The sequence below is a fragment of the Malaclemys terrapin genome, chromosome 17, assembly GCF_027887155.1.
Source record: "Malaclemys terrapin pileata isolate rMalTer1 chromosome 17, rMalTer1.hap1, whole genome shotgun sequence".
Lineage (NCBI taxonomy): Eukaryota > Metazoa > Chordata > Testudines > Emydidae > Malaclemys > Malaclemys terrapin.
Genome location: NC_071521.1, coordinates 26,751,852 through 26,769,397, shown reverse-complemented (window position 1 = coordinate 26,769,397; position 17,546 = coordinate 26,751,852). Strand labels below are relative to the sequence as shown.

Here is a 17,546-nt window from a genome sequence, read left to right as displayed (position 1 = left end):
AGTAGCCAAGTGAGCCAAGGCACCTACAGGGTTGGGCAGCAGCCAAGCAGCAGTTTTGTAGGTCTCAGCAGTGCCTAAAAATGGGACTCAGGCACCGAAGTACCTTTGTGAATACCACCCCATGTCCCTATCCTAGGAGGCCAACAAGTACCGTTCTCCCCCTTCTAACAGAGGCGGTAACTGAGGAGCAGAAACACTGCTCAAGCTCACTTCTAGCAGAGTTAGGAAGAGAAGGTCAGTCTCTCCTGGGGCAGACTCAAGTCACTCCCGCTTAGCCATTGCCTTTTGGAATGACTGTGCCAAATCTATGTGCTTAGCTTAGGGTTACCATTCGTCCGGATTTACCCGGACATGTCCTCCTTTTTGTGTTAAAAATAGCGTCCGGGGGGGGGAATTTGTAAATCACTAAAAATGTCCGGGATTTCCCCCCCATGCAGAGCAGAGCGAGCGGCTGGGAGGGCTGCAGGAAAGAGCCTCTCGCATGGGGCTCTGGCAGCCAGAGCCCTTCCCCCTGCAGCTTGCCGGGCTGGACTCCGGAGCAGCTGTAGAGCTCCTCCTCCCCCCCCCCCTGCATTCTGAGCCGGCCAGCCTGCCGGGCCGTTTGCATCGGCCTCGGCAGCTCCTCCTCCCCTGCAGCCCAGCGCCCCGCTCCGGCAGCACTGTGCGGGGGCAGGGAACGGGTTGTGTGTTGCGCTGGGGAGCGCAGCCACGTGTCCAGCTCTGCACAGAGCCCAACACCATGTTCTGAGCGGTGGGGTTAGGGGGCCAGGGGGCAGGAGAAGGGGCAGGGAGATTTTGGAGGGGGCAGTCAAGAGACGGGGGGGGCTTTTTGGGGGGTGGAGAAGGTTTTGGGCAGTCAGGATACAGGTAGGGGGTAGGGTCCTGGGGGGCAGTTAGGAGCAGGGGTCCCAGGAGGGGGCAGTCAGGGGACAAGGAGCGGGGGGGGGGGTATTTGGGAGTTCTGGAGGGGCTGTCAGGGGACAGGGGTGGGGAGAGGGATCGGAGCAGTCAGGGGACAGGGAGCAAAGGGGTTTAGATGGGTCGGTAGTTCTGGGGGGGCTGTCAGGGGACAAGGAGCAGGGAGGGTTGGGAGTTCTGGGGGGGCTGTCAGGGGGTGGGGAGTGGTTGGATGGGGCGTGGGAGTCCCAGGGGTCTGTCTGGGGGTGGGGGTGTGGATAAGGGTTGGGGCAATCAGGGTACAGGTAGGGGTAGGCTCCTAGATGGCCAGTTAGGATGGGGGGAGGGTCTCAGGAGGGGGCAGTCAGGGGACAAGAGGCAGGGAGGCTTAGGTAGGGGGTGGAGTCCTGGGGGGCAGTTAGGGGCAGGGGTCCCAGGAGGGGGCAGTCAGGGGACAAGGAACGGGGGAGGGTTGGGGGTCCTGAGGGGGGCGGGAAGTGGGAGGGGCAGGGGCGGGGCCAGGGCAGGACGGGGGCGGGGCTCCTCCCGTCCTCTTTTTTGCTTGCTGAAATATGGTAACCCTAGCTTAGCTATGCTGTCTGTGCAATGGAGCTACCCCTGCCCAGCCACGTGAACGAGGCAAGAGGCTGCAGGAAGAGCTGAGCATTGGGCAAGTCTCGTGAAAGCAGAATGTTCAGAGGGTTAGGGCGCTGTGCCGGGGATCGCATATGTGGGGCAGCCCCTGAACCTCTGCTGTAGAGGGGCCAGGGAGCAGAGGGGCCAGGGAGCCATAAGAAAATGGGTGGTTGTGGTTGTTCTTTATGCTTTAAAGCAGCAAAAAAGATTTTTAACTTTGGTGAACCCTCCTTTCCAGGGTGCTATAATTCAGCAACCACTTGTCCAATTCACATCAAATTTGGTAGAAATAGTTTACTTCAGTCCCAGATTTAAGGTTCCAATTTTGAGGCTGATAGGATCTTCCTGTAGTTTATAGATGTAGGGTCAAAAATCAGGGTTATAAAGGAAACTATTAGAGTCTTAAACTATGGAGTGACTATCATCACTCCATCATACTGGGATGAAGCAGCCTCTTCCACAGTGGGAATGACTCTGCTCCAACCGGGGTGTGTGTGAGGCTAAGCCGTCTAGGTCTGAGAGGATAAGCACATTGCTGTGTGCAGATTTCCATGAGGACTCTTTAATTTCATAGCACCATCTAAACGATAATGGTGGCTTTCTGCTTTACAATTTCACTTGCATCTTCAGCCTTGCTACATGCAGGAGAAAAGAGTAAATTCTGCTGCTGTTTAAAAAACATCACCATAAAAGTGCACAAGGACAGATGATACTGAACTGATTCTCTTTTCCTAAATTATTTTTGCTTTATACTATAACTTTAATTCTTTCATTGTCAGGCACCTCCCGGACTAAGGGTCCATTTCACTGACTGTGAGAAGCTGGAAATGTCCCAGTGATCCTGTAACTGCTGGGAAGTTTCTCCTGGGCTCATGAGGTACGTGGCAGGAAGTTCTCATCCTTTAATTTGTTTTTAAAATGCTCCTTTTTCCACTTGAAAAGCTTCACTAATGACTTTAGATGCTCTGTATTTATCCGTGTGACCCAGACCCAGAAATTGCAATGCCTTTTCTCACACTGCATTATAAAAACAGATACAAAATACATTTGTTCTTCTTGGCTACTTTCTCTTTGTAATTTTACAACCAAAAAGTTAGTGATTTTTGTGATATTTTTCAATGAATTTTGCAAATGCTAGTATTAAGGCCTTTGTCCAGAATATTGGACTGTAATTTGAGATGGTGAACAGTGAAGCAGAGTTTTGCTATGTCTTGTAACATGTCTTTTGACAAAAACAGTAGCAAACACGCACATTTTGATGCAATTATTAATGAACACATGTCCTAGGGTTCATATTGTGCTCAATGAATTTGTATCCCAAATTACAGCACGTTGCTCACTTGGAATTTGTTTTTTCTTTTCCTTTCTGGTGTGTGAATCAAGTTACAATGAAGATGAGGATTTCCTTCCACTCGCATTGTGCCATGGGCAACCCCTCTCTGTCCAGTTACCTCCTTTTCTTTTTTACGGTCCATGTTTCTACATTGGAATCAGGTAGGAAGCCTCTTGTCACAGAGTGTCTTCTACTTTCTCTTAACAGTTTGAATACCATTGATCTTTTGTTATTTTGAAACAATTCATAATAAGAGCATTTTATGTAAATTTGAGAAAGAAAATCTTTTTTTGGGGGGGGGGGGGCAGGGGAAGATATTGATTTTTCTCCCTTTTTACTCCCCTTGGTCTCAGTGTAACCTGTACTCAGTGGACTTTTACATCATATTTCACCTTAAACTTTCCTCCTGTCTCATCTTAAACTTTTGCGACTCTACCTATCACTATTGAATATTTTCATTAATGACTTGGATAACGAACTGGAGAGTATGCTGATAAAATTTGCAGATGACACCAAGCTGGGAGAGGTTGCTACAACTCTGGAAGACAGGATAAGAGTTCCAAATGACCTGGACAAATTGGAGATTTGGTCCGAAATCAACAGGATGGATTTCAATAAAGACAAGATCAAAGCACTTCACTAAGGAAGGAAAAATCAAACGCACAGCTACAAAATGGCAAATAAATGACTAGATGGTAACACTGCTGAAAAGGATCCGGGGCTTACAGTGGATCACCGATTGAATATGAATAAGGCTATGAGTCAGTCATGGAGGTCATGGATTCCATGATTTTATGGGACCTCCATGACTTCCTGAAAATTATGATTCAGCTCCGGGCGGCAGAGCTAAGGCTTCAGCCCTGGGAGGTGGAGCTCAGGCTCCAGCCCCATATAGCGGGGCTTGGGCTTCCATGATTTATTGCTTATTGCCCACATCTTGCCCATGACTTTTATTAAAAATACCCATACCAAAATCTTAGCCTTAAATATGAGTCAACAATGTGATGGAGATGCAAAAAAGGCTAACTAAGATTTTAAGTGATTATAAGTAGCAGGCATAGAAATCAAAGTTGGTTACCTAAGTAATAAATATAGAAATGCAGTCTAAATTTTAACTTTAACAGACTAAGTAAGATTTGAATCAAGTTGTCTCTCACCCTAACAGATCCTACAGGTAGCTTACAGTTCCTTAATACACGGACTGGACACCCTTCCAGCCTGGGACCATTCTCTTCCAGACGATCTTCCAGGTGTTGAGATGGAGGTGGCGGGGAGAGAGGCCAAGAGATGATGTCACTGTCTCTCTTTTATGCTTTCTTCAGGATGCTAGAAAGATCCTTGCTGTAACGTGAGTTAGGTTGCCCCATTGCATATGTGCCTTCTACAAGAAGTCTCTGAGATAGAAGGCTGGGTGTTGATGAGCCATTAACACCTGTCTGGCCAGCGATGGCGGCTTCTTTGTCCCTACTGAAAGTCCAGCTGTGGGCATCTCTCAACCTCATAACATATTTCAGTAACATGTATAGCAATACTTCATAACTTCACATACAATGATAGTACATAAAATCCACAGCATATTAAGGTCCAACAGATCCACACTTTTAAAATGATACTTCACAAGGCATACTTTTTACAAAACAAACCATAATCACATGATCATAGTGAATATGAGGGGTCCAGGGTGCTAATTTGAGTAAAGAGTGTCACACTGATCCATCCCATCTTCCATTCCTTGTTGGTTTTTTGCTTTCTCTTAATAGTTTGAGATGCTTGCTCATCCAACTTGGTCTGTAACCCTTCCCTACAAATGTTTCCCCTTGCTTGAGATTCAGGCTTCAGATAGTTTCTGCAACTTTGACTTAAAGTAATTCCAAGCCTCCTCCACAGTCAGATCCTTGAGTTCCTCAGTCTAGTCCAGTTCCCTAATTCCCTTACTTTTTTTAATTTGCTCTTTTGAAATTAAGAACCCTAATTGCAGATCTATTTTTTATCTTTCCATTTAGTTTAAACTGAATTAGCTCATGATCACTTGAACCAAGGTTGTCTCCTACAACTAGCTGTTCTAAGCGGTCCTCACTACTCATGAATGCCAAATCTAAAATAGCATCAGCTCTTTTGGTTTGGTGGCTATTTGGTGAAGAAATATTTGGTCAGCTATCACATCCAGGAAAATCTGGGCCCTACTATTAGTAGCACTTGTCCTCCAATCTATATCTGGGAAGTTAAAGTCTCCCATAATCATAAAAAGGTCTCTATCCATATCCAAATCAGATGTGTGGGGGGAGGGAGTCTCTAGCATACCCCAAGCACTATCCAGGGGAGCCTCTGGTAGCTTTCTTCTCCAAAGTGATTTTGACCCAAACAGACTCTGTTTTATCCATTCCATCACTTCTGATTTCTTTACAGTTTAACTCCTTATTAATATACGATTCTACTCCACCACCTTTGCCTTTATTTCTGTCTTTCCTGAATGGCACGTACCCTTCAGTTCCTGTACTCCACTCATGACTACTATTCCATCATGTTTCTGTTAACCCTATAATATCTGGTTTCACTTCCTGCACTGGTAGTTCTAGTTCCTCTATTTTGTTACCCAGGCTCCTTGCATTGGTGTACAAACATCTTAACTGTTGCTGCTTGGCTTCACTCAGATTCCTCACCCGATTGAGTACAGTTATTCTACTTACAGTATTGCCTACTTGACTTTAGCTTCATTGGTATTGGCACTATCTTTCCTCTTACTGTCCATTCTCCTACATACTGCTCTTCCTTTCCCCATTGGAGTATTCTCTCTTGACTTTCCTGCTGGTCAATATTAGAATAAGGCATGAGGATTACATGAGCATCTCCCAGCAGTCTCCCCCCGAGTTCCTAGTTTAAAGCTCTTTTAATCAGTTGTGCCGTCCTCCACCCCAGCAGTCTATTTCCCTCCCTATTCAGGTGGAGTCCATCCCATGAGAACAGTCCTCTGTCCGTGAATGCATCCCAGTCATGAAATATCCCAAAACCCTCTTTGTAGCACCACTGCCTGAACCATCTGTTGATCATCATAATCTTGTCTTGCCTTCACTCTCCTCCTCTAGGGCCAGGCAGAATCCCACTGAAGATCACCTGAGCCTCCATTTCTTTAAGTGTCTTCCCCAGCTTGGGGTGTCTCCTTTGGTGCATTTCAGTGAGAATCTAGCAGTATCATTTGTTCCCCATGTGAAGGACAATCAGTTAATTCTTTACTGCTTCCATTAGAATTCTTTTCAGCCTCCGGTCCACATTCTGTATCTTAACTCCTGGCAGACAGCACATTCGTCTGTTCTCCGGATCAGCTCTGGTGACAGGCCTGTCTGTTCTTCTTAGTAGGGAGTCCCCAATCATGTAGACCTTCCTTTTCTTGGTTTTGTTGTGATTTTCTGGCCTTCCTCCCAGGGCCAGCTCCAGGGTTTTTTGCCACCCCAAGCGGCGGAAAAAAAAAAAAAAAAAAAAAAGCCGCGATCGGTGGCACTTCGGCGGCAGCCCCACTGCGCCGCTTCATTCTTCTGCAGCAATTTGGCGGCAGGTCCTTTCCTCCGAGAGGGACTGAGGGACCTGCCGCCGAATTGCCGTTGAAGAGCCGGACGTGCCACCCCCTTCCATGAGCCGCCCCAAGCACCAGCTTGCTGTGCTGGTGCCTGGAGCCGGCCCTGCTTCCTCCTGTTCCTTCTGATTGCAAATCCTCTTGTCTTTTGTTCACACTTGCAACCTTTTGTGAGTCATCCTGTATCCTTCCCCTCTTCTTATAGGACTAGCCGTTCTTCTCTTCTTCCTTGACTTCCCACCTTCTGTGACTGCCTGCTGTGCCCCTTCTTCATTTTCCAACTCAGCAAACCTATTCCTGAGCTCTATTTCTCCTTCATTAGCCAGTCTTTCCCTCTGCCTGGTTCTCATAGTCACATGCTCCCAGTGGCCGCATTCCTCATCCAGCAGTCTCCCCTCAGAGTTCATCAGTGCAGCTTGCATCTGCCAGTCTTGACTTTTCCCTTCAGCCTTCTCTTGTCTTCCCTCCATCATCTGCTTGAATCCCCATCAAAACTAAACAACCATAGTTTCCACTTGCATCTCCAAGTCTCTGATCTTCTCTTCCATCTAGTCTAACAGGCGGCACTTCATACAAACCAAGCTCTTTTTGTGTACCCGCTTCTGGATAATTTACATCCTGCAGCTTCCACATCTGATTGTCTTCATTGTCTCACCCATTCCTTGTCTCACTACCACTGCTGCCTCTGTATCTGTCACAGCCTTCCCACCTAAGCTCCTGTCATGGAGAAAATAACAAATCTCCAAACACCCCCCCCCCCCGAACACCAAAGCAGAAACAGACCACTACACACTCCCTTCCCCAACCTCCCACTCAAACGCCCCTGTTTTCAGCTCTGTTTGCTGGTTCCTGTGCCACTGGATGGCTGCTTGGCTGCCTTTATAGACCCCCAATCAGAGAAGCCCCACTGCCTAATCAGGGAAGCCCTGCCCCCTAATCTGAACTCTGCTTCTCTCACAAAAAACTATGCCCTACCAGCCTCTGCAAACTGAAGAAAAAAGGAGAAAAAAAAAAGAAAAAAATCCACACAAACCTACAAAAACTCACTCACTGTCCCCTATGGAATAGGTGCTTGCCTCCTTCCTTCTCCTCCTACTGAACTCCCACTCAAACTCCCCTGTTTTCACCTCTTATTTATTTATTTACTTATTTTTGCTGGCTTCTGTACCAGCCATTGGATTGTGTTATAGCTTTCTCTGCTAAATTGAGCTCATTATCAAGTCATTCCTTAATCTTCTCATAGCTCTTCTCTGAACCCGCTCCAATTTATCAACATCCTTCTTGAATTGTGAGAACCAGGACTGGACACAGAATTCCAGCAGGGGTGTCACCAGTGTGAAATACAAGGAAGTTCTGTGACCTGTGTTACACAGGAGATCAGACTAGATGATCACTTCTGGCCTTGGAATTTATGAATCTATGCTGCAAAAGTTTGAATTGCACATTACACAAATAAGTCAAATATATGAAACAGAGTGATTTGAACTGACTGTGACTGACACATGCTGTAAATTCATTTTGTGTGATGTGCTACCAAGCAGAGAATGTCATAAGTGGAAGGGGTAAAGAAGGATTTTGTACTATATTTGATTGTTTTTCAAATATCTATATTTGAAAGGATACATAGCAAGTTACAAATATAAAACAAAGTACTTTTTTTTTTCAGTTTAGCTTATGTCACTGGGGAAGGGGTTTAAGGCAAACTGAAAAAGGTCACTATTATACCAGAATAAGGGGGTCCACATAGGAGTTATACCAGTATAATTACACCTGGATAACCAGTAAAACTTTCCCATGTAGACCAGGCCTTAAGCTCCACAGCATGTCACAGACACAGCCTCTCCTTTCAGGTGTTCTGTATCATCCTTCTCTCTAGAGGCCACCTGCCTCGGTTCCAGTCTAGCAAACAGTCTTCCACAGGTTAATTGTTCTGCTTTCAGCCATTAACCAGCTCACAACATTTAGAGACAGAGATCACCCATTTTTTAATTCTCTCTGGATTGGTATTGACTAGGAAAAGTGGCTGAGTTTAGCTCAAGGGTTAGCTAACATGTGCTAGCTAAGCCTGTCCTAACTTGACCTGTTTTCCAGTGCAGATACAGTGAGACACCATTAGCTCAGTTTTAGCTGGTCAAGTTGCAGCCTAGGCAGTTGTGAGAGATCACCATTCATTACCTATGAAAGCAATCCAGCTCCCCTCTGGTCTAATTTTCTGTGTGTCTTGGTTCCTTTAACAGTGAATTTCAAGGTGATTGGACCTGATCATCCCATCATGGCCTCTGCAGGTGAAGATGCCCTGTTACCCTGTCACCTCTTCCGTAACACAAGTGCTCAGAAGTTGGAGGTGCGCTGGTACCGATCCAAGTTCTCTGAACCTGTCCATCTGTATCAGAATGAAAAAGATCAGGCTGAGCAGCAAATACCAAATGATCAGGGCAGAACAGAGCTGCTGAAGGATGGTATTGTGGATGGAAGCGTTGTCCTGCGTATACACAACATCACCCCCTCTGACCATGGGCAGTTTATCTGTTTCTTCCGATCAAGCAGATTTTATGCGGAAGCCACTCTGGAACTGAAGGTGACAGGTCAGTAACTTGGGCTGCTAATTTGAATTCCCAGCAGAATAATAATTTATTTTGATGTGGAACTTGATGTGTCTCATTTTCATGTGAGTATTCAGAATTCCCTTCTATCTGCCAGTTATTTCCCATCAGTTGTTCAGGAGCCTATGCCCTGGGCATAAGCTAACAGATTTCAATGTGTGTCTCTCCACATTCTGGGTGTTCTTTTCACATCGTTGTTGTGCAAGAACTGTGAGAAAATCTATAAGTACCTACATGGGAACAAATATTTGATAATGGCTCTTCAGTCTAGCAGAGAAAGGTGTAACACAAGCTAATGGCAGGAAGTCGAAGCTAGAGAAATTCAGACTGGAAATAAGGCATAATTTTTTAATAGTGAGAGTAATTAACTATTGCAGTGGTTCTCAAATTGTGGTCCGCGAGCTCCATTCAGGTGGTCCGCAGATAGTTCCCTCTAAGGCCGCACATGAGAGAATGAAGGGCCACCCACCCAGGCGTGGCTCCACTAATTAGGTGCCTGGACCCTGGAGAAGACACACATGAAGGTGAGGTTGTGGCCTTGAGGGGAATAGGGGGTAAGTGGGAGGGGGCAGTGGGGTGAGAAGAGGAGGTGGGGGGAATTTGGGATGTACAGGGCTGCAGCAGCCAGAGAAAGGCGACTTTCCCCAGCTCCAGGGCTGCAGCTGCTGGGGAGGGAAGGCCCTCCTTCCCAGCCTCAGCTGTCTGGCTGCTGGGGCTGGGGAGAGACCCCCCTCCTTCCCAGTCCCAGCTCTGTGGCTGCTGTGGTGAGGGAGAGACCCCCCTCCTTCCCAGTCCCAGCTCTGTGGCTGCTGTGGTGAGGGAGAGACCTCACTCCTTCCCAGTCCCAGCTCTGTGTCGGCTGTGGTGGGGGACAGAGGCACATCCATCGCATTAGAAAGGTAAGAATACTGATATTAAAATATGAGTTGTGTGCTTTTATTTGTAGAACAAAAAAAAATGTTAATTATTATTAAGGTGTTTTTTTATCCAACGCGCTTTACAATAGCTAGTTAATGGTACAACAACGTTTGGAAAGATCGTTAAGTGGTCCGCTGAGACCCTCAGCAATTTTCAAGTGGTCCCCAAACAAAAAAGTTTGAGAATCACTGAACTATTGGAACAACTTACCAAGGGTTGTGGTGGTGTCTCCTTCACTGGCAATTTTAAAATCAAGATTGGCTGTTTTTCTAAAAGATCTGCTGTCAGAATCATAATGGTCCCTTCTGGCCTTGGAATCTATGAATCTGTGAATGAACCTAGGAAAGACTTTTAAAGACTATTAGACCTTTAATTTTGGAGAAAACAGAAGAGGAGATAAAAAGGTGAAGAAAAATGCTTGAAAATCAGCTCTTGTTTCTTGCCACACAACTTCTAAGGGTGTGTGCAGGAGAAAGAGAAACATCCTTTTCTGATGACGTGAAGTGTCCATCCTAGAAAGGGCTGGAAACTACAGAGAGAGCAGCATCTACAGCAGCAGGACCAGATCTTTTATTGCTTCTTTTGATTATGTTTCTTTGTCTTTGACCTACACTGACTGAGATCCAAATCCCCTTTGGGACTCGTGTGAAGTGAGGGGTTTCCCCTGGAAAAATACTCAGGGCTCAGAGAGGGGGTAGCTCCAGGTTATTACAACAAAGGCAATGCCGATTCTTTGATTAGAGAATGAATTGTCAGTTGCCTCCCTGCCATGCTTTGTGGGGACATTCTATGAATACTTGAGAGTCCCCAACCCAACTCCCCCCAGTGTGCAAACAAGGCCTAGCAGAGCCCCGTGTGATATTGCTAGATACAGGATTGATTTCTGGGAGCTGTAGTCTTTGAGGTTAGAGAACTAGCAGGAAGGCAAAGCGCATCTGTATGTGCTGAGGCCAGGGGCTGCTGCAGCAGCTGCTTCTGGAGCTGTTTGATGTTGGATTTCACTTTTTTGGTCTCGGCCTCCACTGCTCAACAAAGTGGTGACTAGGATGGCTCTCCTGCCCCTGAATCCACCTGCACCCTTTCTTCAAAGCCTAGGAGAGCTTCCAATTGCTTTTAATGCTTGGATAAGAGTATCTGAGTACGATGTCCTTGCAGCTAATGACAGAGAACTCTCTGAAGTAAGAAAATGTGCTTTGTTTATGTAAGTGCCTTGGAGCAGAAGGGCAGCTATATGTTACACTCTTCCCTTCTGAAGAATAACTATGATACAGCACTCTCTGCATTCATTTTTGTGTGTGTCTAAAGTGAATGTGGTAGCTGCATGCTATAAATTCCACCAGCGTGGAAACCAGGGGAATTGACAGATCAGTATATTGCTGCTTTAAGGGAACTGATTGTCACATGGGATTTTTGGCAACATGGCAGATGAAATTCTTTGAGATCGGCTCATGGAGAAAACAGCTGTGCCTCGTATTAGAGAACATCTACTGCTTGAACCAGAATTGAAATGGCAGAAAGCTGTAACCATTGCTAATCACATCGAGTCAGCAATGGTGGAGGTGAATAGAATGAGCTCAGGGAACAGCAGGTGCGATGCAAGCCGTGCAACCACTGCATCTGGACTACAACAAGGCAACTGAAAAATTACAAGGGCAATGTAAATGAGAGGTAACATGCCCAGTGATTTCAAAACACACAAGGAAAAGAATGTCACCACAGTGAATGTAACACCCCACTACAGACTACACAGGGATCGGCAACTTTTGGCATGTGACCTGCCAGGGAAAGCCCCTAGCAGGCTGGGCCAGTTTGTTTACCTGCCGCATCCGCTGCTTTGGCCGATCGCAGCTCCCGCTGGCCGCGGTTCACCATCCAAGGCCAATGGGGGCTGTGGGAAGGGTGGCCAGCATATCCCTCGGGCTGCGCCGCTTCCTGCAGCCCCCATTGGCCTGGGACAGTGAACCGCAGCCAGTGGGAGCCGCGATCAGCCGAACCTGTGGACGCAGCAGGTAAACAAACCAGCCCAGCCAGGCCCGCCAGGGGCTTACCCTGGCAGGCTGTGTGCCAAAGGTTGCCGATCCCTGGACTATACTGGAAAGCTTGCAGAGGGAGCTCAGTGGCCTGCAAAAAGAGCGGACATTTCCCTAAGGTATGCTAAAGCAACCCATCCTAATCAACAAGTCCGTGCGGTTACCATGCCAGAGGTAACTTACTGCATTGGGTGTGGATGGAAGCAGCTCCACAGACACTGGATAAAATACCGTGTGCTGTTCATGGCTCTGCTGCAGGAGTGAAGCCCCAGGTGGTGGAAGGAATGTTGAACACTGGCTCAGCAGTTTCTAGACCACCTGAATTGATTTGCTTGCAATACTTTGGACATGTATCAGTTACTGAACTGAGCTTACCCCTAGTGTGCTACTTGATGAACCACATCCCTGTGCTTGGTTGACTACCTGCAACCCTGACATTTGATACATAATGTGTACCGGCAGAATTCTGTCCTATGCCTGGGGTACTGCTATCCTAAACAGCGAGTGTAGGCAGGCAATGGGCACATTGCTTTTACCCCACCTGGCACCACTACAGCACAAACTCTGGTCTCTGCTCTTAACGAGGATGGTACAGAGGAGCCCCAGTGGCTGTGCATTTGGATTTGCTCACGAAATTAAATTTTGACCTCAAGTGACAGCTGTATGACAGAATTTCCCTCTCTACCATTCTCCGTCAGGGATGCTGTAGCACAAGAGGTTAAAAAATTAGTACAAAATGGTGTTATTGAAGAGATTGCATCATCTGAATGAGTCTCACCAATAGTAGTGATAAAGAGAGACTGGAGGTGTTTGTCTTAGCATAGATTTAAGGGAGCCTAATAAAGCCATTGTGATTGACAGCTATCCACTCACACACAGAAGAAGCATTGGTGGATCTTTGTGACACAAAGACATTTTCTACTCTCGATCTACAGAATGCATATCACCAAGTTATACTACAGGAGGACAGAGAGATCTCACAGCATTATTACACTTGAGGATCTATTCCACTTGAAACATGCACCATACGGACTTGTATTGGCACCCAGCATTTTCCAAAGAATATTGTCAGTGATTCTGAAGAATCAGCCTGGAGTCCAGTATTATTTGGATGAAATTATTGTGTTTGGGAAGACTTGCGAGGAACATGAAAAACATTTCCATGCAGTACTAAATAGGGTGACCAGACAGCAAGTGTGAAAAATCAGGACACGGGGTGGGGGTTAATAGGAGCCTATATAAGAAAAAGACCCAAAAATCGGGACGGTCCCTATAAAATCGGGACATCTGGTCACCCTAGTACTAAACCACATCAAAACTGCAGGGCTGAAACTGAATTTCGCCAAATGCCAATTCTGACAAACAGAGTTGTTATTTCCGGGGCACATAATTTTGGAGACTGGATTGAAACCTGACCTGGACCACATCATGGTGGTTAAAAACCACCACCTCCAAGAGACACACAAACCTTACATGCTTTCTTAGTTTTTATGTCATTGTATGCCAAGTTTATTCTGAACAACACTTCAGTCACCGTTACAAACATACTCCAGGGAATCTCGAGCTTGGCCTGGATGACTGTTGCACAAGTTGTTTTGAAACAGTGAAAGATTTGATTGAAAATAGTCCAGCACTTGCATTGTTTGACCCTGCCTCAGACTACAGACTGTGAGCAACACTTACTCAAATCCAGGATGACAACATGGAGGACACTGTTGCATTTGCTTGAAGAACACTTACAGAAGCTGAGAGGAAGTATTCATCTGTTGAAAAGAAAGCACTTGCTTGCTATGGACTATGGAAAAATGGAGAACTTAGCTCTGGGGCCAGACTTTCAAGTTGCATACAGATCATAGCTCTTTGACGACACTGTTAACTTCTAAAGGACTTGGATGAGTGGGAGGCCAGATTGCTAGATGGTCAGCAAGACTACTGTCTTTCATGTATGTCACAGAATAAAGGCTGGGAATTCAAAATATGATGCTTGTCCTGCCTGCCCTTGCCGACAGATGGTGACAATGTAGTTGCACTTATAGCAGGCACCCCCACATCCGTTACACAAGAATAATTCAAAGCTGCTTACTTAGCATGCCCCATTCAACAAAGATTGCAGGAACAGCTGATAACAAAATGGCTACACAACCCCAAATGCTTGATCCAGCTTTGCCCCTGTCAAGGCTGTATCCCCACTTTGAACTTTAGGGTACAAATGTAGGGGCCTGCATGAAAACTTCTAAGCTTAACTACCAGCTTAGCTCTGGTCCGCTGCCACCATTTCCCAATTGGATTCCCTCCCTGGGAAGCCTTGAGAAACCTTTCACCAATTCCCTGGTGAATACAGATCCAAACCCCTTGGATCGTAAAACAAGGAGAAATTAACCATCCCCCCTCCTTCCTCCCACCAACTCCGGGTGAATACAGATCCAACCCCCTTGGATCTAAAACAAGGAGAAATTAACCATTCCCCCTCCTTTCTTTCACCAACTCCTGGTGAATACAGATCCAACCCCCTTGGATCTAAAACAAGGAGAGATTAACCATTCCCTCTCCTTCCTTTCACCAACTCCTGGTGAATACAGATCCAACCCTCTTGGATCTAAAAACAAGGAAAAATCAATCAGGTTCTTAAAAAGAAGGCTTTTAATTAAAGAAAAAGGTAAAAATCATCTCTGTAAAATCAGTATGGAAATTAACCTTACAGGGTAATCAAACTTAAAGAGCTCAGAGGACTCCCCTCTAGTCTCAGGTTCAAAGTACAGCAAACAAAGATAAACACTCTAGTAAAAGGTACATTTACAAGTTGAGAAAACAAAGGAAAACTAAGACGCCTTGCCTGGCTATTTACTTACAAGTCTGAAATAGGAGAGACTTGTTTAGAAAGATGTGGAGAACCTGGATTGATGTCTGGTCCCTCTCAGTCCCAAGAGCGAACGCCCTCCCAAAACAAAGAGCACAAACAAAAGCCTTCCCCCTCCCCCCCCGCAAAGATTTGAAAGTATCTTGTCCCCTTATTGGTCCTTTAGGTCAGATGCCAGCCAGGTTACCTGAGCTTCTTAACCCTTTACAGGGAAAAGGATTTTGGAGTCTCTGGCCAGGAGGGATTTTATAGTCCTGTACACAGGACAGCTGTTACCCTTCCCTTTATAGTTATGACAGCCCCTTTACTGTAGCGTACTCAAAACAATTCTGTACTAGACGGATGGGTATTATGAGGTACTGACTGGTTGATTGTACCCGACACACTGCAGACAAAATTCATACATCTGGCACATGATACACATCAAGGGACTGACAGAATGAAAGAGTGTCTATGTGACCTGTATTGGGGCCAAGAATGCATGCTCAGGTTGAAGCAGCTGTAAAAACGTGCATTACTAGCCAGTTACATGACAAAATGGTGGTGATCATGTGCCACCATTACAGCCTGTTTTTCTTCCAGATGCCATATGGGAAAAGCTTGCCATTGATATTATATGTCCATTATTATATTTATATGTCATCTCTGCTACACTCATCAAGTTCGTGTCGATTGTCTTTAGCAGGGAAGGGAACCTGAAAAATTTGTGTTGGACAATGGAACACAATTTTCCTCACTGGAATTTGAAACCTTTCTGGCAGAAGGGAACATAAGTGGCTCTGTTGATATGGGGAAAGTCGTGGACGTGATATAGCTTGACTTTAGCAAAGCAGACTTACACATTCTTGCCAGCAAGTTAAAGAAGTATGGATTGGATGAATAGACTATAAGGTGGATAGAAAGCTGGCTAGATCGTCGGGCTCAATGGGTAGTGATCAACGGCTTGATGTCTAGTTGGCACCCGGCAACAAGCGGAATGCCCCAGGGGTCGGTCCAGTTTTGGGCACCCCCACTACAGAAAGGATGTGGACAAATTGGAGAGAGTCCAGCGGAGGGCAACAAAAATGATTAGGGGGATAGGGCGCATGACTTATGAGGAGCGGCTGAGGGAACTGGGGTTATTTAGTCTGCAGAAGAGACGAGTGAAGGAGGATTTGATAGCAGCCTTCAACTACCTGAAGGGGGGTTCCAAAGAGGATGGAGCTCGGCTGTTCTCAGTGGTGGCATGTGACAGAACAAGGAGCAATCATCTCATGTTGCAGTGGGGAGGTCTAGGTTGGATATTAGGAAAAACTATTTCACTAGGAGGGTGGTGAAGCACTGGAATGCGTTACCTAGGGAGGTGGTAGAATCTCCATCCATAGAGGTTTGTAAGGCCCAGCTTGACAAAGCCCTGGCTGGGATGATTTAATTGGGGATTGGTCCTGCTTTGAGCAGGGGGTTGGACTAGCTGACCTTCTGAAGACTCTTCCAACTCTAATCTTCTACGATTCTATGACACTTTAACATTACATGTAGAAAATAATCATGTATTACAATCAAATTGAGAAATTGAACAATTCCATAGAAGTTTGAAAGACAGTCTGGAGACAGCTATGCTGGAAAGAAAAGTGTGAACAACCTTCACTACGATTACTTTTAAATCTACAGGGCTACACGCCATGCCACAACACAAAAGTCACCTGCTGAATTATTGCACGGTAGAGAGATGCATACTAAATTAAACATTGCTGGATTACATGGGCCTATATCTGATATATCATTGCTGCCGGATATCAGACAAACAGTTCAATGAAAACCACAAAAATATAAGATGCAGATAAATGCTGTGGGGTCAGGGAACTGAAATTCAAATGTGGCTTGTTTATAGAAGTATGAAAACCTGGAATGTTAGGAAAAGGAGAACCCAGGTTCACTTCCCCACTGAAAATTGTTTCTAAAAAGGACTATGACACTCCGTACCTCAGAGTAGCACTCTGGAACTCCCATATTCATCACTGTCATAGAATTATGATATGTTTTGTACGAAGTTTGCCTTGAGAAGTATCATGTTAAAAGTCTTGATCTGTTGAACATTAATATCCTGTTGGATTGTATGTGCTATCATGGTATAGGAAGTTATGAAGTTTTGCTATGTATGTGTTACTGAAATATGTTGTGAGGTTGGGAACACCCACAACCAACCTTTCAGGTGCAACAATGGAGGAGGCAGACAGGGGTTAATGGCTCATCAACACCCATCAAGGAAAGGATCTCAGAAACTGTATACAATGGAAACTTCTCAGAGAGAACACGTAGACAATGGAGACTGCTTGACCAATGGAGACTACCTGATCCCCACACCACAGCAAAGGATTTTTCCAACAAGCTGGAAGAAACTATAAAAGAGAGGAAGTGACATCATCACTTGGCCTCACTCCCCCCCACAACTCAACACCTGGAAACGTGTTTGGAGGACAAAGACTTTATATGTGGGAGGGTGGTTTCAGGCTGGAAAAGAGTCCCAGCCTGTGTATTGAGGAACTATACTATCCTGTTTAGTTTATAGAACTCAGATTGTGAATTTACTTTTATTTCTTAGGTAACCAACTTTGATCTCTACATTCGCTACCTATAATCACTTAAAATCTATCTTTCTGTAGTTTATATTTTACCTAAAACAGTGTGGTTTGGTTGAAGTGCTTGGGAAATCTCAGCTCAGTTT

At 45.6% G+C, this 17,546-nt stretch overlaps 1 protein-coding gene across 1 annotated transcript; it reads left to right on the top strand.

The window, feature by feature from the left end:
• Positions 1 to 2,315: 2,315 nt before the first annotated feature.
• On the top strand, positions 2,316 to 17,248 carry LOC128825297 (myelin-oligodendrocyte glycoprotein-like). The gene is made up of 4 exons (XM_054007662.1): positions 2,316 to 2,410; positions 2,917 to 3,027; positions 8,672 to 9,019; positions 16,493 to 17,248. Exons 2-4 carry the CDS (start codon positions 2,922 to 2,924, stop codon positions 16,564 to 16,566), a joined length of 528 nt encoding a protein of 175 aa, XP_053863637.1. The 5' UTR covers positions 2,316 to 2,410; positions 2,917 to 2,921; the 3' UTR covers positions 16,567 to 17,248.
• The last annotated feature ends 298 nt before the right edge of the window (positions 17,249 to 17,546 follow it).